The sequence below is a fragment of the Podarcis pityusensis genome (assembly GCF_964106645.2).
Source record: "Podarcis pityusensis genome assembly, chromosome: 1".
In the NCBI taxonomy this organism is placed as follows: domain Eukaryota; kingdom Metazoa; phylum Chordata; class Lepidosauria; order Squamata; family Lacertidae; genus Podarcis; species Podarcis pityusensis.
In genome coordinates, this window is record NC_138028.1 from 115,084,522 (window position 1) to 115,108,136 (window position 23,615).

Sequence of the window (23,615 nt, forward strand, 5' to 3'; positions counted from 1 at the left end):
CAGCAGCTGCAGCTTTTTCCTAGGTACATCCTCTATGCCGCCTCTGATGCTGGAGGGCTCAGAGAGGGACAGTTGGATTAGAGAATGTTGTGAAGTACAGAAGCCTGCACCTACTGCTGGGAATGCAAGATGGATGCCCTGGCAGAATGGCAGGAAACTCCAGCTGATGCATAAGTCCCAAGGTTTGGGGGGAGGACGAGGACTGGGCAAGGCTTTGTGTTTGTGTCCTGAGCTACTGCTTCCCCCACCATTACCAACTAAACTTCTAATGGCGCCATCTGAGCTCTGCAGAGTTAAAAGCCTTCCAAGTACCCCCCTGCCCCAATCCTCTTAAGTCTCATGCTGTTTCAAAACTGCAAGTGGTGCCATACCACATAGGGAGGGGGGGAAAGTGATTTGAGAATGTTTGACCTTGTATACCTGGCTAAGCTTTTTAGATTTGATTTGGTGAAGGTAAAAGGCACCTTAGCAGAAAAGATTGCAAAAAAAGACAGACTGCGGGAGAACATGAGGGAAGGAGGGAAGAGGGAGGATGCGGGCATTAGACTTTAGAAAAGCAGATTTCGACAATCCCAGTGTCATTAAGCAAAGTACCATGGAAAGATTAAGTTATATGAAAAGGAGTGTATGAATAGGGATGGCAGCTTTTGAAAGCCATTACTATAGTTAGGAGCCACAACCATGCAAAATGAGAAAGAATGGTGAGAACTGCCAGAAACTGATGTGATTTGGTCAGGGACCTTCTTAATGAACGGAAAGTCAAAAGGGGAAGTACAAAGGGAATCAAACACTAAGAGAAAGTATGTTTGCCTAGATGAAGTAAGAGCAAAAGCAGAAATTACCGTATTTTTTGCACCATAACACTCACTTTTTTCCTCCTAGAAAGTAAGGGGAAATGTCTGTGCGTGTTATGGAGGGAATGCCTACGGGTGGCGGGGGGGATCTGCTGCAGTCGTGAGCAGAGGATCCATGGTTCCCCTTCCTTCCCTCTTCTGCATTATTAGCAGCATCCTTCTCCACCCACCCCACGCGTGCTCCTTCTCCCCTTAAACCCCTCTTCTGCATTATTAGCAGCATCCTTCTCCACACACCCCATGCGTGCTCCTTGTCCCTTGAGTGCTTTTCCTTCCCTCCCCACTTAAAACGTGGTTACAAAGCACGGATCCACATGGATCCTCAGGATTTTTGCACTGGGTCACCCCAAATTCACCATCAGATCACATAGCATGTCCATGGCTACATCTTGCACCAAAAAAATCACGCACCCACTGTTGCCTGGGGCTGCAGTGGTGCAAAAACGTGGTTACAAAGCATGGATCCACATGGATCTTCAGGATTTTTGCATTGGGCTACTCCAAACTCACTGTCAGATCACATGTCTGTGGCCACAGCATGAACCACAAAAATCATACATCCACTGTTTCATTTAGAATATTTTTTTCTTGTTTTCCTCCTCTAAAAACTATGTGCGTGTTATGGTCGGGTGCGTGTTATAGAGCGAAAAATATGGTAGTTGTAGCTGCTGAGAGTTGAAATAAAGTTCCTTGCTAGAAGAGAAAGGAAAACAATACTGCAGGGCAGATAAGGAAGAGAAAAAGTCACAGGACAAAGAACAAGTGTGTGCCGATGAAACATATGCATAATCAAACTAAGTTGCAATAGTCCTGATGACGTTTACCTATATGGTACAGGAATTGTCAGTGTAATGCAGCCTTACAAAAAGCTGCTCTACATTGTGTTAACAGGAGCTATATTTCCAAGACTAGAAAACTAGGCTATGCTGCTGTAGTCAGCACTAATAAGACCTCATGTGTAGGACAATGTTTTGTCCTTGGTGCCATTCTTCAAGGAGAATTGTGAACTGAGGCAGGGAGGGGGGAACTGGAGGAACAGAAAACTATAAATATAATGAAGGCATTGTACATAAACTGTGAAATAGCTGAACGAACGGAATGAGTTTATCCTAGAGAAAACACACATGAACCAAGAGAATATGGTTACCTGTTTATGATAACCCTGGAACAATCTATCTCAAGATAGATTTAGGAAACAGTAGGGAAATAATGCATGGATGTGATGCGCTAACGGCTGACAAATGTATCGTGGCAAGAGCTTTGTAGGCAAGGGCTTCATCAGGTGCAGGAGTTGGCCAGGGATCTTGAAAAGGGTTCATGTGTAGTAGAGAGGAAACAGTCACCCAAGCGACAGTCAGAAAAATACAATACTTAATCAAGTGAGAGTTTGTGTCACGTCACATTGAAATCTAAGACTAGAAAGACTTGAATGGGACGGTCTTGTTCCTGTGGAGCCAAAAATCCAAGTTGGATGCCCACGAATGCCCAGTACACCCCAAAGAGGATTAAATCTCTGTGAGCTGGACAAAGGTTCGTATAACACTACATGGAGGATATATTTTTTTAGTGTATCAGGCATCCCTATACAGTCCAAAAAGATGCAACATCAGTTTTGCTAATAGACTTTTAACACAGCAATATCCATGTCCCCTGTTCCATCTAATCCCTCCAAGTGTGTTTTAAATGTGCTGCTGATTTAATATACGGTAGGTATTATAACAACTGAGCAATAGTATACATGGTGCCTAGGGATGCCTTGTAATTTCTATCCTTGGTGGTTTCCAGGAAAAGATTATCATTAGGCAGGCAACTGCTGGAAATGTTTTAAATATGTGTACATCATTTTAAGGCCACGGATTTGATGATCCAACTCTATGGTTCCGTGGTCAGTCACTGAGAGTTTGACCCCAGAGCTTTTATGAGGGTGGCTAAGCACAGTTGCTGGCACCACTATCCTTATGAATTAAAAGTTACTTGGTAATAGAGATGGGCAGGTACTTAATCTGATTAGTTGTAATGTTATATCATGCCTTCCAGTGACTTATAGCACTTAGAGATTGTTAATGGAAAGGGCTGCTGCTTAGGAATTACATCGTTTCTATGAAACAATTTCATGGTGCGGTACAGCATTGGCAGTGACCACTAACAATAGCTGAATTAATGTGAATAATCTCTGTACTTTTCAGCAGTCATCAGAAAAGTGATAAGATTCTCAATGTCTGGGGTCACAGGACGCCCTATCCCTGTATTAAACCTCATTAGCACTTCCATTTCTAACTTCAAAAAATGATTTAGTAACTGGTTCACACTTTGAACTGGTTCAGATACATTCCATATTATTATTATATCCAGTGTGGGTTTTTTCGGGGGGGGGGGGAAGGTGAGGAAACTCACCAGGAAGTTTGTTTGTTTATTGCGGGCCCAGTCGCAGTGCCACCCCCCACCGCTGCCCCAGGCAGTGGCTAAAAGTAAGTTGTGATTAATGAACACAAGCAGGCAATGATCTGGATTAGAAATGCCCACAACTTTATTGATTACAGATATAGGTGGGTTTTTGGCTCGGGCATTGGGTGTATATCCGCTCCAGCCCCACCCCACCCCAACAAAAAAATAATTATTTAATTTAAAAAAGGTAAGGGAACTCAGTTACCACAAGTTCCTGCTCAACCCCCCCCCCCCCCGATTTTATCATATATCACACTTTTATAACTGTAATATAAATCCTACAAACTGAATATAAGGATAAATATTTATCTAAAGGAGAACTATAATAGTGTATTTCCATACATGGCTACCCCATCCTCCAAAATTGTTAGATGTTTTTGCCCACTGTTAAGGCATTCTGTAGTGGGAACAGAAGACACTTTTAGCTCATTTCGGGTATATTTATTTTTGGGTCTCCCAGCTAAGAACAGTAAATATTACAGAATATTAAGTATCTAGATCGATGACGTGGTTGCATTTAGAATTCCGTGTACACATTCTGGTCACCCCACCCTCGGAAGAGATGACATAGTGGTGCAAAGTACCGTACATTTCTCCGTCCTTCTCCTTGGCTACAAGGATAACAAGAAAACCTGCCTGAACTTTGCATGAGGAAATATATGGCTGTGTGAAATTCATGGAGAAAATATTGCAGTCAGAGGCTCCCTACATGTAAATGCAATATGAGGGGGGGAGGGAAGATGAGATTTGAGCTGTATGGCACCCACAGAATTTGGAGGACTGTAGAGTGGAGACCATCTGCAACGGGGGTAGGATAGCCTGTGGTCTTCTAGATGTTTAAGACTCCAGCTCCCATCAAGTACAACCAGCAGGGCAAGTGGTCAGGGATGGTTGGAAAGGTAACCGTACAGCATCTGGAGGGTTGCCAGATGTACAGAGTTCTATACTTACCAAGTCTTGGGAGAAAGTGCTGGATTGTATAATTATGACCGTCCAGAAAAAGCTAAAATTTTCATCGGAGAACATTCTTCTGAACTATGTACCTATTGTATGGAAGTGAACATCAAGGCAACAAAAATGGATTCTACATGCTCTAATGGTAGCCAAGAGACTGATATTGATGAAGAATAAAGGATATAATTCGCTTTAATAAATGGATTGATAATATGGTAACACTCACAACTTTGGATAAATAGGACAATATTTGGAATGACCTTATACAAAATGTAGTAGGCTATTAATATTTATGTATGTATTAGGATAATATCAAAATTATATAAGAATGTATGGGTCAGGGCATTTTTCGTGTATTGCCTATGTTTGTATATTCTTCCTTTCTACACATTTTTGTGCCTTTTTCTCTTTCTCTTTGCATCACTTTTATTTCCTTATAATTGAAAACTTTTCAATAAAAAATATTGCTACCAAACATCTGGAGGGATGCAGGTCAGCCTCGACAAGATCTGGCCATTCTCCGCTATTTCTCGTTTGAATTGTACACCATCACTTCTGATTAATTCCTCAGTTTCAGAGAGAGGAAGGAGGGAGTTTGGGAATACAGGATGGCCTTTGAAGAAGAACATGGAACTTCAATTTCCTTACACACATCCACACAACTTAGGTGATATGCTGAATTCAAGCGACAATCTATATGCTTGCCTTCAGTTCATGCTCCCAGGGTTCCTCACCCTTATTGTTTTTTTCTGTGATTTTGCCTCCTTTTGAGGAGTCATTGGGAAAAGTCTTTATACTTCTGGAACAAGCACAAGGGAAGCTCTACATAGAGCATATTGCAGTAATCCTATAGTGCTTAATGCAAGGTAAGAGAGATAATGCATGATAAGTGAAATGCTGCTGCTGCTGCTGACTTTTACTTAAAAATAATAAAAATAGCTCTGATGGAGACTCTTATCAACCAGCCTAAAATTATGGCAACTGGTCCAGATATATATATATATATATATATATATATATATATATATATTTAAATGGCCTCCTTATATGCCCCCCCCCCCGCCATAGCCAGTTAGTAACTCTGCCTCATATTCCTTAGAGGGGTGGCCCTATTTAGATCCAAATGGAATTTTCAAGCCACATGTAAATTAGACTATCAGAGACTATTCTAAATTATATTAATAGGATACTGTCATTTCTCCATAGAAGGATTAACATCTAGGTGGCACTGTAGCACAGAAGTCAATTTCAGCAGGCTCCTGGGGGTTATAATTAATATCCAGAGCTAAAAATAAGTAAAAAAGTGCAAAGTAGCAATTATAATTATAACTTTTTATAAGTGACAGAAGAGTGACAAAGGCAACATTGTATGTGGAAAGCTGCCTCTTCTTCAAGTAGTACTTCTATTTAATTAGGGGGGGAAACACTAAAATGCAAACGAAAAAACCTAAGAGAATGAACATTTTGAACATTTTGTCTGGGTTAACATGGTATTTTTTTAAAAAAAGTATTGCCTCGCCTATCTTTTTCTCACATCACTTCTTAACTTTTATATATGTAAAAATATGTATATAACCTCACTCACCCTCTGTCAGAAGCACTCGGATCTGATCCCAACAAGTTACCGGTAAATATATATATAAGCTGGGAGCAAAAGGGAGAGAGAGAACTACCACCATAAAAATAATAAATAGAAATAATAGAATAGAATAGAAATACTTTATTGTAAATCCAGTTCTTTATTATAAATCCAGTTCTTACAGCATTTTTGGAAGATGCTAAGACCCAGATTTCTATGAGTTCCTGTGAGAGTTTCTTTGATGATTGGGAAACCACCAAAATCACCTCTAGTTCTGTTTTTCATTTAAGAAATTATTTTTATTACCCAAGGAAGTATATTTTACTTCTCTCGTTCTCTAGTTGTGCTTGTTCTCTTTCGACATGGTGAATGGGTGATGCAGTCAAAATTGTGTTTCCAGGTGTCCTAAAAGAGTGTGGTGGAATATTAAAGATGTGTCCCCCAAAATTCATGTGTTTTGCCTATTCTGAAAGACACACTTTGTTTTGGTCTGTTTTTAGTCGTTTATTTTGAAACAACAAAACTCATGTATTTTGGGTATGTGTTAAGAATGCCATACCTTTTCAATCACGACAATAAATAATAGATATGCATAATCTTAATTTATCTGGTTGGTTGGTTGGTTGTAAGTTGCTTTGGGTTGCCCTGGGTAAGATAAAGCACTAAGAAACTAACAACCACAATAGTGATGATGATGATGATGATGATGCCACCACATTTCAGCACCGCTCCATAACACCCTGCACTCCCTCTAAATTTGAGAAAGTGCTGCTAGGGGAGGGTGGGTTGATCAAAATCACCTCCACCTGCATTCTGCTAATAGATTCTTACCCATAACAATAGAAAGTAACATGCTTTGTGCCAGTACAGGAGAGGGCATGGATTTAATAAATCGTTTTCCTAATGAAGAGCTTCTCAGGCTTGTAGAAGGTTTTACTGAATAAATTGACACCTTCAGGGTTTTTGACAGTATGAAAGCACGTCGTACCCTTTTGTTTTTTCCATCGCATGTTGCTGTATTGGGTGTTGAACCATCTGAAGTGACTGAGCAGCATTTACACGTAGTACTTAGACATGATGGCAGAAACTCAACCTCTCCACCCTCAGTGCTGCTACTCCAGAAAAATAATACAGAACCCACGCAATCTCCCATGCTGCAGAAAAGCAAAAGTGTAAATGTTGGGAGATCTGATCATGGATATAATACCATGTGGTTTGGTCCTGGAGCAGCAGTTTTTTAAAGGTGGTTATTAACTTTACAGCTCATTTTGTATTATGTGAACTTGTACAGAGGGAGATTCATAAAGTTATGAGGAATGAAGCGGAGAAAGGGAACAACATTTTTTCATCCATTGGCTTTAGTAGATTGCTGATTGCATTAAGCAACTATATGCACATCCGAAATTTAAAGGAGGAAATGAAAGTGGGAGGCGGAAGGAGAGAAATGGGAATATTGTATTGAGAAGTTTTATACTGGAAGAAATATAAAAACTCTCCCTAATAAGAAGAGATAACTACTGGAACAAGAAAATGAAGATTGTTCCCAATAATTGAATACTAACAGTTTTTATTTGCCATTGAGCCACAGCCTGTGTCACATATATTTGCTGGAACAGCAGTCTATGAAGAACTGTGAGAAGCACTGCCTATGTTTACTTTTTTATATTATACATTTTTATTATAATAATTATTAGCAGAACGGAATAGAATAGTACATACTGCATAATAAAAAAACAGGTTTATGAAAGAAAATGCTGACTTGAAGTACTTTTATATTTGGTTTCTGACCTCGTTCCTTTGTTCCTTTCTTTCCCCCTCCCTTTTGTGTAGGTATGAAACACCCGGCAAGTCCTGACCACATATTTGGAGATGGAATTATGAATCAATCTGCATTTCTGAGGGGCTTTGAAGATAAAGGACTAAGACACGACAGGGCTGACTGTCAATTAAGTAAAGAGAAAAAGAAGATACTGTTTTCCTTCTGTGATGTGTGCAATATACAGTTGAACTCAGCAGCGCAAGCTCAGGTTCATTACAATGGAAAGTCTCATCTGAAAAGAGTAAAACAGCTGAATAATGGGAAGCTACCTGCAAACACGAACACAGGCAATTTGTTTGCAGGTGCCAGCACAGGTACATTTTTTCATTATATGAGAGAGAGAGAGAGAAAGAAAGAAAGAAAGAAAGAAAGAAAGAAAGAAAGAAAGAAAGAAAGAAAGAAAGAGATATCTTATGTTTGATCTAAAGTGTCAGAGACATTAAGCCTCCCACCCTTTCGTTTGCTCCCTGTAGTGCCAGCCTTGGAAGAAAGCTTTAATTTATTTCTTTGAGTATTGTATTGTACTGTACTCTAGACCAAGGGTAGTCAACCTGGTCCCTACCGCCCACTAGTGAGCGTTTCAGGATTCCAGGTGGGCAGTAGGGAGTTCATGTTACTGCAGCACTGGTGGGCGGTAAGGAAATTTTACCATCAAGAAAGAGCATTAGTGGGCGGTAGGTATAAAAATTTTGACTACCCCTGCTCTGGGATGCGGGTGGCACTGTGGGTTAAACCACAGAGCCTAGGGCTTGCCGATCAGAAGGTCGGCGGTTCGAATCCCTGCGATGGGGTGAGCTCCCGTTGCTCAGTCCCTGCTCCTGCCAACCTAGCAGTTCGAAAGCACATCAAAGTGCAAGTAGATAAATAGGTACCACTCCGGCGGGAAGGTAAACAGCGTTTCCGTGCTCTTCTCTGGTTCGCCAAAAGCGGCTTAGTAATGCTGGCCACATGACCTGTACGCCGGCTCCCTCGGCCAATAAAGCGAGATGAGCACCACAACCCCAGAGCTGGCCACAACTGGACCTAATGGTCAGGGGTCCCTTTACCTTCACCTTACCCCTGCTCTAGATCAGCGTTTCCCAACCTTGGGTCTCCAGCTGTTTTTGGATTACAGCTTCCATTGTCCCTAGCTGGCAAGACCTGTGGTCAGGGATGATGGGAATTGTAGTCCGAAAACAGCTGGAGAGACCCAAGTTTGGGAAACCCTGCTGCAGACCAGGGATGAGGAGCATATGGCGTTCCACATGTTATTAGAGTCCTAGCTCCCATCAGCCCCAGCTAGTGTGGCCAATGGCCACAGCTTCTCACTTAGTTCCATTGTGATGTCACAATTCCCACCCAATAAACTTCCACCACCACCACTTCCGGCAATTCTTCACCTACTGAGGGAGCTTCAGGTGCAGATGGGCTGGGCAGAGTGGGTGGATGCCTCTAGCAGCCTGGAACAGCTGCTGCCTGCTACCCTGTGCATCTTTGAATCCGAAGATAGAAGGAACACAGCAGTTACAAAGTGTACTGATGCAGGCACCATCCCACCCCTTCCTCAACTTTGCTTGGGCTTGTTTGGGCAAGAGTGGAGAACCTGTGTCCCTGAAGTGGGACCCTTAACTCCTGTCCCTCCCAGACAGAATGACTAATGGTCAGAGATTATGGGCGTTTTAGTCCAGCAACATCAGGTTCCTCACCCCTGCTTCCCCTGATTCCCCACAAAGAGTTGGGGAACATAATTTCTGAAAACTTCTGACTACATGAGTATCCAAAAGTGCTATATTGATGGTTCAGTTTAGGCACCAAGAAGTGATGTAATGTCATGTGCAGTTGTGCTAAGACAGCAGGTGGGGCAATGTTTTATTTCATTATTTTATGTTGTTTGTTTTAATACGAGGTAGCATAGCTTACCTTATTAATGTCATCACACTTCAAATCAGCAGAAGGGGTAGGGCTCATAATCGACCACATTTCACCTAATTTTCACAAGATTCATTAAGTGAGGGTCAAATTGAAATCCCACACTTCCTGCAGCTTATCCATGTGCCTTTAGAGAAGCCTGCCTCAGCCTTTGAAAGCTAATGTTTTAGAGGGCTAAATTGCACTCTGTCTGATAATACCCAGTGCCCTGTGAGATCAAGTAAATGTTACAAGAGTAAAATTATTGCTGGTTCATTTTGGGCTGTGATAGATATATAGAGAGAGTGTGTCTCTTTTCTTCTCATAAAGATGCAGAATATGCTTGGATCCTATTTTCTCTTTAAATAATCCTTTGGAGGTCACCTTTTAAAAAAACAGTATCCATCATCCTTTCTTATACTAAGACAGATGGAAAAGGGTGTCTGTGTTTAAGAAACACTATCTGGAGGAGACAGAGGCAGCTGCTTTTGAACAGCTTCTGCTGGTGCAGCAAAGTATTAATGCAGTGACAGATTTAAAATCTCAGGACCAGGGAGCTTATTTGTTTTCATAGATGTGAAGCATTCGCCCTTTTACACCTTGGAAGTTTCACTTTTGCAGTTCCATGTAAATACTTCACACTTAAAAAAAAAGAACCCCCCTCGCTTCCGCCTTTGTTTGGTTTGAATGGAACTATAAAATGATTGGCGTTTGCAGTTCACACCTGTGGCAGATCAGACTGTGTTTTGAAGGAATAAACATGAAACAAGACGTGTAGATGTAAGCGGCCCGTTTCAAAGTTACATTTAGGGGGAGGTGCAGCTGTAACACTGGCTCTTCGCTAGTTCTAGTTAACAAATTAGTTCCCTCCTTCCCAACAGTCCCTCTCACATCCTAGAGCAAGTTCACCCATCACCTAAAGTTAATGCTGTTTGTTGGCACTGACGTAAACTACTTCATATTTTTTTCAATGTTTGCATCCCTCCTTGCTATAAAAATGTTTAAGGTGGCAAAAGACACACCAAAGTTCATACACACATACAACTAGGATATGAAAATGGCAGGACTCAAAATACCATCTTAAAAGGCAAAGCCCCAAAACACCCACTGAAAAAAGATACAGTCTTGGCAGTGCTGTTTTTCCTAGAAAAAGAAGGGCCAGAACTCACCATGAACACCTCCCTCGTTCTCTTATAATAGCAATGGCACACACCTTGACTGGAACTGAGTTCCGGCTGAAAAAAGCCCTGGGTCTTGGTTATTTGCTGGCAGGTGAACAGCCACATGGCCAGACAGACTTCCTTCAACAGAGCATTACAAGTGCCTCAGCGCTGTGACAACAACACAAAAATGTCTTGTTGTGACAACAACACAAAAATGTTTCTGTCTTCCACTGCCTCCCGCTCTCTATTCTTTGGATGACAGAGGCCATGGAGCAGGGCCTCAGTAGAAAATCTTGGATGACAGGACAATTCCTAAGGGAGCTGGTGCTTGTCAAGATACACTGGTCCCAAATCATTCAGGTCTTTAAGGCTCCAGAAACAAACTGGTAAGCAGAAAGGCTTTCCTAGCGCGTATCTGTGATTCCTTTTCAGCACCAGATGATGACCTTATTTATAATTCTTCTTGACCTTCTAATTTTGATATATATTGCTGTGTTTAGGTTTGAGCATAAATTGCACTAAATCTCTCTGCCGTTTATGGTTGGTTTCTATAAGTGGAACGAAGGAAAAGCATCTCTCCTTCTCCTCAAGCAGCAAACGGCCTTGGTCCGTCATGCATCCAACTCAATGAGTATTTAAGTTGTTGAATATAATATAAAACTGTGCCTCTTGTGCTGTGGAAATGTGTGTGCGAAGGTGAATTTCTGTAGCTCCATATCTTTCGCCAAAAAAAAAACTTGCCAGCATTTAAGCTCACTGAAAAACTGGGCTCCCATTCCTAAAGTACCTGTGAGGTCATTGTCCAGTGATGGCCTTTTCTAGTGTTTTACTCAACTCCACAGTGGCACATTTCAGTATATTAGTACCATTACAACCAGCACTGTGTGCATTCTCACTATATTCCTGCTTTTTATTTACTAAGGTCACTATGGTCGCAACTTTATCACTTTCAGATTTTGAATATTCTCCAGATACTGTTTTCCTTAACTGTTTAAAGAGCACTGGGGGGGGGGGGGACAGAAACATGGTATGTGTAGGAGGAAATAGGAATGAGGAAAAGACTTCTTGTATATGGGGCAATGGGGAAGAGAGTGAAGTCTGAGTACCCCAGGTAACAATGACGACTGTGTCAAATGTATAGTGGAAGCATGTTCGTGACTCCCCTCCCCCCCCTTTTTTTTACTATATACGTACAAACAAATATAATTCATACAAATACCAAAATCACTTAGATCATCTCCAGCAACATAATTGTAAAACGAAAATACTCATTCCTATGACATGTTTGTTTTCTTAGCTATCACCCAGCTAGTTTCAGTGTACGTTTAAAAAGCTTCCACAAGATGGTGCCGTAAGCATTCACAGAATGATGGTTTTTAGTGAACTGGCTAGTCACTCCACATGGAGATGATTTAGGGAATGTAACTGTGTTCACACTCTCATTTGCACTCACTGTGTTTCCAGCGCTGAGCTTTCAATTTCTGTTCCTATAACGTTATCCAAAAGGTATACGTTTCCTGTAATTTGTTATAAAATACTGCTTTTTGTTTCTCAAACCTGTTTCACAGTCCTTTAAACCATTCCTAATTTGTCTCTGGCCAAGGACTGAACACATATGCATAGAGTAAAGATATCCCCACTAGTCAACACCCCCTGGTATGTGCACAAACGCAAACCAATCTGACACTAATGAAGCTGCGCTGATCTGAACAGCTGTGCAGCACGGGAGAGCTGTAAAACACAACGAAAAGGCAACAACTACACTGTTCTCTAAGGTGGTAATGTGAGCACACCATATGTCTCCCTCCTCCTCCCTTTAGCTGCAACCTGTACGTACTTACCTGAGAGTAAGTACTACTGAATTTAAATGTGAGTTACTTCAGAGTAGATATGAGAGGAGTGCTCTGCCAGTATCTATTTGGACAAAGTAGATTGCAATTATTGCACGTAAGGCCCGTTTTGTGAATCAAATGTCTCTTCTCTCCCTTTAAAGCTTCCTATTATTGACACTGCTAGGACTGTTCTTTGTGGGTGTATGGCAGAGGGGAAGATACACATGTCTTTGGGGTTTGTTATTTCCTTAAAAGAATGTTTAAGCAGCTGTTTATCAATCAGAGCCAAATTCCGATGTGTTTCATATCTTTGTACTAAAATATGAGACACTGATTGTACAGGAGTACCAAAACAGGCTAACACTGCAAGAAGCTGAGGCGTCTGTTCGAAAAACACAGGTGTATCATAGAGTATCATTTACAGTAACCAGCCTTTGAGAGGCACGGACTGAAATCAGGTATGCATGTATTTGTTGTTGTTGTTTAGTCATTTAGTCATGTCCGACTCTTTATGACCCCATGGACCAGAGCACGCCAGGCACTCCTGTCTTCCACGGCCTCCCGCAGTCAAACTCATGCTGGTAGCTTCAAGAACACTATCCAACCATCTTGTCCTCTGCCGTCCCCTTCTCCTTGTGCCCTCCATCTTCCCCAACATCAGGGTCTTTTCCAGGGAGTCTTCTCTTCTCATGAGATGGCCAAAGTATTGGAGCCTCAGCTTCAGGATCTGTCCTTCCAGTGAGCACTCAGGGCTGATTTCCTTCAGAATGGATAGGTTTGATCTTCTTGCAGTCCATGGGACTCTCAAGAGTCTCCTCCAGTACCATAATTCAAAAGCATCAATTCTTCGGCGACCGGCCTTCTTTATACATATATGCAAAAAAGAAGAAAAAGGTGGGGGTGGAAAACAGAAGGGGAAACAAATGATATTATTAGACAATGATACAGATCTCTTTTTTGGAGAATCAGAACAATTTTAGCTTAATAAGGCATGGTCTGTTTATAGTTTGCCCTCTTGTAACTGAATTTAGCTGAGTGCAGCTGCAAAGGGATGTTTGGGAAGGCATTTGGGGATCCTCTACGAAGTACAGAAAACTGCAGGATTTATTTCCCTATGAAGTTCTGTCGGTGTAGAGTGCATGGACAAATGGTGACAAAATGACAAATGTGTCAAGTTTTGAAACATTTTAAGCCAAACCATCTGGTTCTACTTGGCAGTGCAGCCTCTGTAGAAATGGCACATGTCATTTCAGGGTTTTCCATGGCATGTGAAGTTTTCATCTTCTGCCAGTTTTTGCTGTGTTTGTTTAATTGGGTGGAAGTATTAATCAGAGTAGTTTATTAACAACATTAAAAAATGGAAATCTCCATGCAACTGTAATGAAAATATTACTGGCTGAGATGCAGAAAAGTCCCATTAGTTCACCCTTTTCCCCCATGCTGTTTTTTTAAAAAAATAAATAATAATAATATGATTCACTCTTTATCCTGCCCATGAAAGATACATCAGAGGTCAGCTTGGTTACAGAAAGTTTGCAAAAACATTATCAACTCAACTTTGTGCTTTCCACCCCCAACCGATTTTTGTGTTCAACTCCGCTATATTTTAATGTCATCACAGTGATTTTTCCTCTTTAAGGAATGTGAAATAGTACCCAAGCCATAATCAGTGTTCTCCAGCAATTTAGAAGTAAATGCTAAAACACTTACTTTATTTCATGTTTTATTTATCAGAATAGCAAATAATTATGCTGTGCTAGTGTAGTTATGTGTACCTACAAAATCTGTTTTTGTGATGTTGTTAGATGATTAAAATGATTAATTTACATAATTACCATTTGTAATGAGTTTAAAAGTTTGGTTTTGATCTTTAAACCAGATGCACTACAAAACAGCTTGTAACTATATGAAGTTAATGCGGGTATTTTTAAAAGAAAGACTTCCTTTTGCATGTTGCAGTACACATTTTATTCCCATGGAATATATTATAGCTGTCTCTTGATTATTGAAACCAGTTTCACAGTGATGCTATCACAATAATTATTAGGCTTCCTGAATACTTTTCACATGTAGTTTTTTCAGTAAGTGAGAAAGGGCTTCTTACACCTTTTGTAACTTATCACCAGATCCCAAATTGATAGGAGTAAGTCTCCGGGCGTGAATACTTCTTGCTCATTGTTGTCACAGAAACAGCTGGTTGGTGTTTATTTCCCCCAAACAAATTGTAAGGTATTGGGATGTTGAGGTATAACATCTAAAAGGAAACATACTTATTTCTGGGATTGTGAGCACCACTTACTTGTGAGGACCTATGCAGCTGTTCAGCAGATGTGCCTTGTTTGTGTACGCCATGTGTACCCTAATATTTGCCACAGTAAAGACTGTCAGGTGTAAGGAATAAACCAATAATATCTTTCTACCTGAGTGATGCTGTGGGTTAAACCACAGAGCCTTGGACTTGCCGATCAGAAGGTCGGCAGTTCGAATTCCCATGACGGGGTGAGCTCCCGTTGCTCGGTCCCTGCTCCGGCCAACCTAGCAGTTCGAAAGCACGTCAAAGTGCAAGTAGATAAATAGGTACTGCTCCAGTGGGAAGGTAAACGGCGTTTCCGTGCGCTGCTCTGGTTCGCCAGAAGCGGCTTAGTCATGCTGGCCACATGACCCGGAAGCTGTACGCCAGCTCTCTCGGCCAGTAAAGCGAGATGAGCGCCCCAACCCCAGAGTTGGCCACGACTGGACCTAATGGTCAGGGGTCCCTTTACCTTTTTACCTGAGAGAGGAATGTATCTGCTCTTCATACCTCATGATGATCACTGAAAGGAGCTGGGGAAAGGCACGACCTGCAACACATCCTCAGCTGCAGAGTGAGTGCTTTCTCATACCTTTTTGCAACTTCATTGACAGATAAATCATTGGCTGAAATACACATTCAGCCGAGTCTGGCCTCTTCTCCATGTTTGAGGTGAGCTTTTTGCTTTTTTGTTGCCGTATGTACAATATGTGTTTCCTTTTTATCAATTCACCCTTTATCATTGTTTATCACACATATATCCTGCCTTTTCTCTTGTGCTGTTTGGTGTGATTCCCCCTGCCCCCGGTCTCTCAGCCTTGGGGATGGGAGGTACATTTGGGTTCAATGTAGCGAAGCGTACTTTTCCAGTTGGGGCTTTCTGCTTTTAAAAAGCATTTTGCAGCCAGGAATAGAGAGTCAGTTGACTTCAGCCAAGTGGTGATGGGTAAATAGAGTTTTCTTCGGCTGCTTGTTGTTACCTGTCATAAGCATTGGGGGGGGGGGCTTGTGGGGGAAAATTAATATTATGGAGAATATTTTAAAGTGAGTAATCAAAGCGGAAATCACTTTTCAGAATAGTAGATTGTGATGAATAGCTCTTGTGTGCATAGGCCCAGTTGTCTTTTTGTCAGGGTATTTTTATTTCTTGTATGAATAATGTTAAATTGTATCAGACAAGGACAGAGGGGCTCTTTAGATGTAGTGCTGAGAGGATATACAAGGACAGCTTTAGTGGAGCGTAGCTGGAGAGGACAGAAATCTGATTGTATATGGACTAGAAAATGGAGTTGGAGAGCAATGGCTGAATATTTTAATTTTTGTTTACCTCTGTTTCTCGTTTTTCCAATATTAAGTTCAGTTTTCCACATCGGTTTGAGGTGATATTTTGTGAGCACAGGCTCAGTCAGCCTGTAACAGGGCCTAAGCAGTGGCATGAGCTGTAGCCACAAAACAAGGATTTGGGATCAAATAGGCCGCAACTTTATTGGATTACAGGTGTCAGTAGGCTTTGGCTAACGTGTTGGTTATATATCCATCCTGCTGGATGGTTGTTCATTAGGGTTGATCCTAAGTTAGGGATCACCCTAGGACATAGATGCGACGCAGCAGAATCACCACTATAAGTTTAGTAACATGGCCCAACAACCCTGTGTGGGCACCCGGATAGAAGCAGCTCTCCCCTGGACCTCCTTAACAGGGTATCCCTTTCCTTGAGGGGGTCGTTGAGACTCCCAGCTCCACTGCCTTGACTAACAACCCATCCCAATGCCTTATCCGCCATTAAGTGGTGACAATTGCTATGAGGAAGGCGAAAACCTTGAGACAGACCCAATATGCCTGGAGGAAAAAAATCCTGCTTGGCCCCAACAACAGGGACCGAGATTTAGATAGCGAGATCGTGCATATGACCAGCCCACTCCTTTGGGCGAGTCGTAGCGTGCTACCAAGAGAGGGAGGGTGGGTGGGTGATCCGGCTCTGACGGAGCTGCCAAGATTGTGTGTACTCCTTATTTAAGCCGGGTGAGTGGAGCTGACTGAGGATCTCAATGAGAAGCTCCCAGTCAAGTCTGCTTCTGAAAACTCGATCCCCAGCCCACATGTGAAGTTGCAGGTGGGCCATGTCAATCATCACAGCTGGTGGAGGAGGACGTGGCGTCCTCCACCGGCCATTTTAATCTCTCCCCCTGCCCCAGCAGCAAGCCGCATCATGCTGCAACCGCCACCTCCCTGCAGGGAAGGTAAGTGGACTTACTTCATGAAAATTCCCCGGCATTTTAGTGTTTAGTTTTTTCTACTGTACACATTTTTACATACAATTTTGCCTAATATACACATCTATACATTCTCTGCATTTGTTCCATCCCATAACAAACACTGGCGTCTGAGGGAGGTGGAAGATGAATGGATGCAGTGAAGGGACAGAGAGAGATTTTGGCAGATAAATTGCAGTTTGTTACTGAAGTTGGTGAGGTTCTGACAGAAACTGAGGAAGAGAAGGCAGGCTTTAGCTGAGCATAAAAGGTGGAAAAGAAGCTTCAGGATTGTTGAAAATAGTCAGTAATGATGCTTGGCCAGAAAAAGAGCAGAGTATGAGGCATAGCAGCCAACTCCTTGAGGCTGAGGTCCCTTTGGCCCCACAATAAAACATTTGAGGGGGCCAGCCCCCCCAAGTTGATTAGCATTCCCATTCAAGTGGTGTGAATGGACAGCATCATGTGATTATGAAGGGCAGGGCTTATCTGGGGCCCCCAATATTTTATTCAAGTTGGCACCCCTGGTATGAGGGGAGCATGGATTTAAAATGAGCCAGTTTTTTTTTTTAAATGCCTCAAAATGCACATAGTACCCTGCGGACATGAATGGGGATAATGTATGGAAGACGTATGCTGGGCTGGGAGGAAGCATGCCAAATAGCTTGGTAGGACAGTAGAACAAACAAGCTAAGATTTAAGTATAGGGGGGAGTTAGTGTTGAAACAACAGAGTTGGGAGTGGGGTGGCCAACACAGTGCTTTCTAGATGCTGTTGGATGGATGACAATTCCCATCTTCCATTGGGGCTGCAGGTGGGAGTTGTACTCCAACATCATACATTGGCTACCTTGATCTAGATCAGTGGTCAGATGTGCCAGGTGACATAAAGGGATGATGACACTTCAAGAGAGTGTTACCAGACTGCAGGTCACAGTAGAGACAAGAAGCAGAGGTGTGGGGGTAGAGAAGGTACACACTGTGAGTGATAATGTGGTGGTCAGAAAGAGGGTGTTCTTTTAGGGCAGGGAGCCCAGTACATAACAGTTATTGTAGAACACAAGGTGAGGGGAGTGAACGGGACAGTGAGTGGCCGAGTCTGTCCAAAGTCACAGGCCTCTGGAGGAGTTTAGTTGGGAGGGGGGAAGTGGAAGGTAGCTTGATCAGTGAGATGTTCATCCATGAATACTGACGTCGTGAAGGGGCAAGGGTCGAGTGTTGTGAAAGAGAAGAAAGGTAAACAAAGGGCCAAGATCAGTTAAGAGTGTAGAAGTAGGTCCAACAGCAAAGGGGGAGCACAAAGGTACAGAATAAAATTTCAAAGGTAAAAAGCAATTGGTAGCTGGAAGCGATTTGGGAAGAGGCCCCGCCATTTTGACTGACAAGAGTTTGGGGACTAAAAAAAAAGGAGAGACCTCTGAAGAAGAAATCAGCAGTGGGGCTGGGGCTGGTGAGAGCAAGTGAGGGAAAAGCAAAAGGGTAGAGATGTAGACATCATAAGGTACAGTTCAACTGAAGGAATGGTTGGACACCAAACGAGCACCATATGGTCTAGGGTCCAAAGCACATGTTCTGTTTGCTGCATATCTGTATACAAGGAAAAAATGTTGCTGAAATGAATTGGGAAGCATTTTTCCACAGTGCAAATTGCAGGCACAGGCCACCAAATCTGGATTGGGGCCATAGTAGTGGACAAAGGTTAACCCCCCCACCCCAATTCTTCCATGCTAGGGTTCTCATCTGAACTGGTTCCCCGCATTGCCAGTCTGTGCTGGCTACAAATGGCTAGCCAGTTTGCAAGGTCAGTAGTCTAAATGTTTGCCTCATTCATTTCTGTCTTGGTGGGGAAAAAAGGCTTTATGTTTTTAGCTATTTTAGGATAGCCTATAACTGATGTTTCTTGTTTTCCGAACATGTGTTGTTCATTTTCTTAGTAGCAAAAACAAAAACAAAAAAACCCTCAGTCAATATGTCACTGTTTTCATTTTTAAAACCACCTCCAATAATAACCCCCGCCTCCCCATCAGCATATTGGCTCCGGATGTTCCTCTGTCACTGTGGAAAACCCAGAGCTAATTTTGACACTTGCTCAGTTTGGGAAGATGATTCTTCATTCTGCGTGGCTTGCAGCTATATCTGTAGAGCCATTTCATAATCATCCGTCTTTTGCTTGAATTTGATCACAGCCGCTGAATCCCCTGCGTTGGTAATGAAGCCTTAAGGTTGGCTTTTCCTCAGCATAAATCCATCCCAGAGACCTTACTTTGACAGTGTGTGTGTCGGTGTGTGGTGTGTGTGTGTGTGTGTGTGTGTGTGTGTGTGTGTGTGTGTGTTTCAGTACGAATGAATGTGTGGAGCTGAAATTGCTCTGCTTTCTTTACAAATGACTCAGTGTGCTTGTCCTTCCCTAAAATGCTGCCAGCATGTAAAGGATTTTCAATGAGCAGTGCAAAAAAGCCGGCAGCAGAGAAGGTTTGGAGCTGCACTGTGTAACAGTTTACTGTCACACAGATGATCAGGGTTGGAGAGCCAAGCCTCTGTAGTGTTCACCATACCTCTTTCTGCTCACATACTGGAAGTTTTGTGTTTCTAACCTGGTTTCTTTTATGAGCTGGATATTTAGTACTACCAAAATGTGGAGTGGACTTCCTAGCAGAGGTGAGCAATGAATTTTATTATTATTATGAGTAAGCATTACAGAATTGCTTTGAGGCACATTCCTATACATTTATCCCATGCTTGGCATCATTTCTGTATGTGTGTGAAAGTGGAATTTTGTGTTTCATTTGTGCTGGCAGAGGCAACACAAAAGGCTAGAAAAATAATGAGAAAATGATGACATTGTAAACGTGAACTCCTTTCGCTTTCCTGTCATTTTACTTGGAGAAGACGCTGTTCTAGCTCTTAGTTATTTCAAATATATCAGAATCCATCTATTGGTACAATATGACATGCTGATCATTAATTGATGAGGCTAATCATCAGTGAGATTGTGTACTTGTGATAAAAAATGATATGCAGGGCACTGAACCCTACTTAGCAGAAAGCTTGACTCGTGGAAGGGATATTATACAGGAGAGAAATTACTAACATGACTTGCAACTAATAAAATAAGATAAAAGCAATGGACTGCATACTGGAGTAATGAAAACGGGAGTCTGACTCTGTGAGTATTAAACGGTATGACCTGTCAGTCACAGGACAACCTCCACTAATTCATTTGCAATGACAACTTGTTTTATGAGAGGCATAAAATTACTGTCACTGCCATCTAAGCATGCTTTAATTAAATATGACATTTTAAGTGCTGCACATCTTTCTTTTTTTAAAAGCAGAAATATATTGCTGAAACTAATTTGTGAAGTTCATATCGCCCACCCCTTAAGTTTCAAAACATTCTGGCAGAGGATTAAGTTATGTTTACTTGTCTAAAAAGTTCTAGCCAATCACTTCAGTGTGAATATTATTCATTAAACCTTGCTGTGGGCTTGCTTATCTTCATTGAGGTAGGTGTTGTTTTAGTTATTTGTTTTAGGTGTGGGTAGTATTGTCCCCAATGAAGAGAAAATTACAAGCTAGCATTATGAAACTGGCATTTATTCTTACAAAATAACTATTTAAGTAGCTTTGCAGATCTTTCAGTAGAAACTAACCTATCTAATTCTTTCCCCATTAAATTTATTCATGAAGTATTTGTTTTTATAGCTCCCAACGACTGAGTTACAGATAAGAACATGTTTGTTTGACTGAAGATTTGAGAATTTCCATTTACTGGCAGTACACGTAAAGCATGGCTAACCAGGAGCAAACCCATTTGTATTAGCCAATCTGTCTTTGCAAGTCCCAGGGCCACTATCTTGCTAGAAGCCACTGTGTGCTTTTGAAAGCATGAAATTAGTTTTATACTGAGCACATGGTTTCTCATTTAGCAGCTCTTTTTATGGAAATGGTCAATTTATAGTTCACTGCCAGGATTTCGGCCTTCTGTCAAAGCTGATAGATTCGGCTAAGGTGTCCATTGGAGATTAAAAAAATAAAAATAAAGAAAGTGGAGAAGAGAAAAATGCTAATTAGGACCAAGAGAATGGACTTGAACCCATCAGTAAAATATACTCATGACATTATTTTAGATCTCCGGTAGATAGGGTTGTTGTTTTCTTCAGTCATTGCCCAGTTCCTGAGTTGGACTTTTTTTTTTTATGAACCATAATGAAACTAGGAAAGAAGTTTGTCACATGTAAGTGCCTTTTAAAGTATATTTTCTAGCTCCTCTGACAAACTGCTTTCAACAATTTGGTCAATATTACAACCAAACTGTGTTAGCTTGTCAAAGGATCAAGTATATATAGAAAAGTAGGAATATAAAAGTCTCTTTGTTTTGTGCAATCCTTCCTATTACTGTTGTAATACTTTAAGGCTGCAAACCTATACCTACTTTACTGAGAGTAAGTCCCGTTGAACTTGAAAGGACTTATTCTGAGTAGACTTGCATAGGATTTTGTTGTAAAGCTGCAATCCCATGAACACTTGCCAGGGAGTAAGCTCCGGTGAATTGCTTCTCATGGGAGTAAGTCCCACACAACTCTGTGGGACTTGCTTTCAAGTAAACTTGCACAGGTGAAGCTGTACATTAAAACAATGGAAATATATGTGGACAGCTTGCAGGTTTTCTTCCTTTGTACTATAAGCAATATTTGGTGAGAGAAGGGGAAATCTCTACAACCTGATGCTTATATTTGACTATATAGAAATCAAACTCAGACACATGAGAAACCACATCATGTCCTTACATGGTTTCTATTGCAGATATTGTCATCTTCTGGACTGCCCCAACCTCCACAAGTAAACTTGCTTGGAACTAAATTCCATTGAGGAGGTGCACATACAGGAACAAATGTTGAATGATGATTGCTTGCGTCCATGTAACTGTAAAATGAATGCAACAACGATGTTTACAGAAGCTTCCATTTTAGTCATATGCAACAGAGAGCTACACATAGTTGTTACATCCTGCGATTTGTACACATGGTGGCATTTTTTTGTCTACTGTGAAGTGATCTTTACATAGTACAGTGGTACCGCAGGTTACATACGCTTCAGGTTACATACTCCGCTAACCCAGAAATAGTGCTTCAGGTTAAGAACTTTGCTTCAGGATGAGAATATAAATCATGCTCTGGCAGCACGGCACCAGCAGGAGGCCCCATTAGCTAAAGTGGTGCTTCAGGTTAAGAACAGTTTCAGGTTAAGAACGGACCTCCGGAACGAATTAAGTACTTAACCTGAGGTACCACTGTACTAAGAAGTTTCGGGGGGGGGGCATTTATATATTTTTTGGGGGAGGGCACTAATAATCTAATATTGTGCATGTTTAATATAGGCCTGTCTGCTTTCAGGCTAAACCCACAGCAAGACTCTGTTATTATTATTGATTGAAACAGTTCTATTGTTGATCCGCCCCATCCTCATAGTTGGCAGACTTGAGGTGCTTCCTTTATGTAATGTGCTTGAGAAAAATAGATTGAAGAGCTGACTGGATCTTCTTCCAATATGTTGTTCAAACAACTTTATGCTGTTGTCATTCTTTTGACAATGAAGGGGCCCATCAGTTGGAAGAGACTCCTTCACAAAATGGGGCCATTTCTCTATCTACTGCCAGAGAGCCACTGTGGTGTAGTGATTAAGAGCTGTGGACTCGTAATCTGGTGAACGGGATTCACGTGTCCGCTCCTCCACATGCAGCTGCTGGGAGACCTTGGGTTAGTCACACTTCTCTGAAGTCTCTCAGCCTCACTCACCTCACAGAGTGTTTGTTGTGAGGGAGGAAGGGAAAGGAGAATGTTAGCCGCTTTGAGACTCCTTCGGGTAGTGATAAAGCGGGATATCAAATCCAAACTCTTATTCTCTTCTTCTGCCACCCCCTTCCACCATTCTCAGTCCGTACGCCTATTTCAGGAAGCCTCAAGCTAACAGAGATGTTTCTCCACGAATGGGTCAGCTCAGAATTGGGACTTGGAGGCTTCTCCTTTTTTTCTTGCTCGTATCCAGGCCCTGATCCAGGCAGCGGCTTCCATGTGCTTCCACCTCCTTCCAAGTACCCTAGCTGAGCACTTTTGTGGTGGCCCCGAAAGTCTTACCTGGAACCCTGTCAGCTATGCTCCTGTAGCTCTGGGGCAGATGAGGAGGAGCGCCTGAGAGCCAGCCAGGAACCCAGTGCCCTAACCTCCAGTCCTGGGGCAGGCATGTCTGGATCCAACATCTCCTCAGTAGCATTCATAGTGTGGAGATCTGCCAGGAGGTCCTGCTCCCCTTGTTCCTTGGGTTCCAGACCTGGCCTGGGCTGAATCCTGACACACACTCTTTTTTTTGCCACTCACTGTCACTCCCCTGCATGAAACTAGGCCAAGGGCTGTAGGTTGCCCACCTTTACTGTAGGGGGGCCTCTGGTGATTTAAAGGGCATACTTCCATTTTATATGTGTAGATTTATATTTTATTGGTGGTGTCTTTTCGAATGCGGGTACTCTTACCCAGGACAGTCA

At 42.0% G+C, this 23,615-nt stretch overlaps 1 protein-coding gene and 1 long non-coding RNA gene across 6 annotated transcripts in view; both read left to right on the forward strand.

Moving 5' to 3' along the window:
• Positions 1–23,615, forward strand: part of ZNF385B (zinc finger protein 385B) — a 190,421-nt gene that overhangs the window by 30,830 nt on the left and 135,976 nt on the right. For 3 of the 5 annotated variants that reach the window (XM_080971330.1, XM_080971327.1, XM_080971329.1), the window contains exon 2: positions 7,663–7,965. In XM_080971330.1, the coding sequence (XP_080827456.1) occupies positions 7,665–7,965 (301 nt within the window). In that variant the 5' untranslated portion in view covers positions 7,663–7,664. Of the gene's footprint in view, positions 1–7,011; positions 7,076–7,662; positions 7,966–19,548; positions 19,733–23,615 lie in introns of those variants that run through there. The other 2 variants (XM_080971328.1, XM_080971331.1) reach the window with 2 other exon arrangements.
• LOC308458787 lies at positions 8,654–11,366 on the forward strand. Its single transcript, XR_013977661.1, has 3 exons — positions 8,654–9,486; positions 10,964–11,087; positions 11,202–11,366. It is a non-coding gene; the product is annotated as an uncharacterized lncRNA (long non-coding RNA).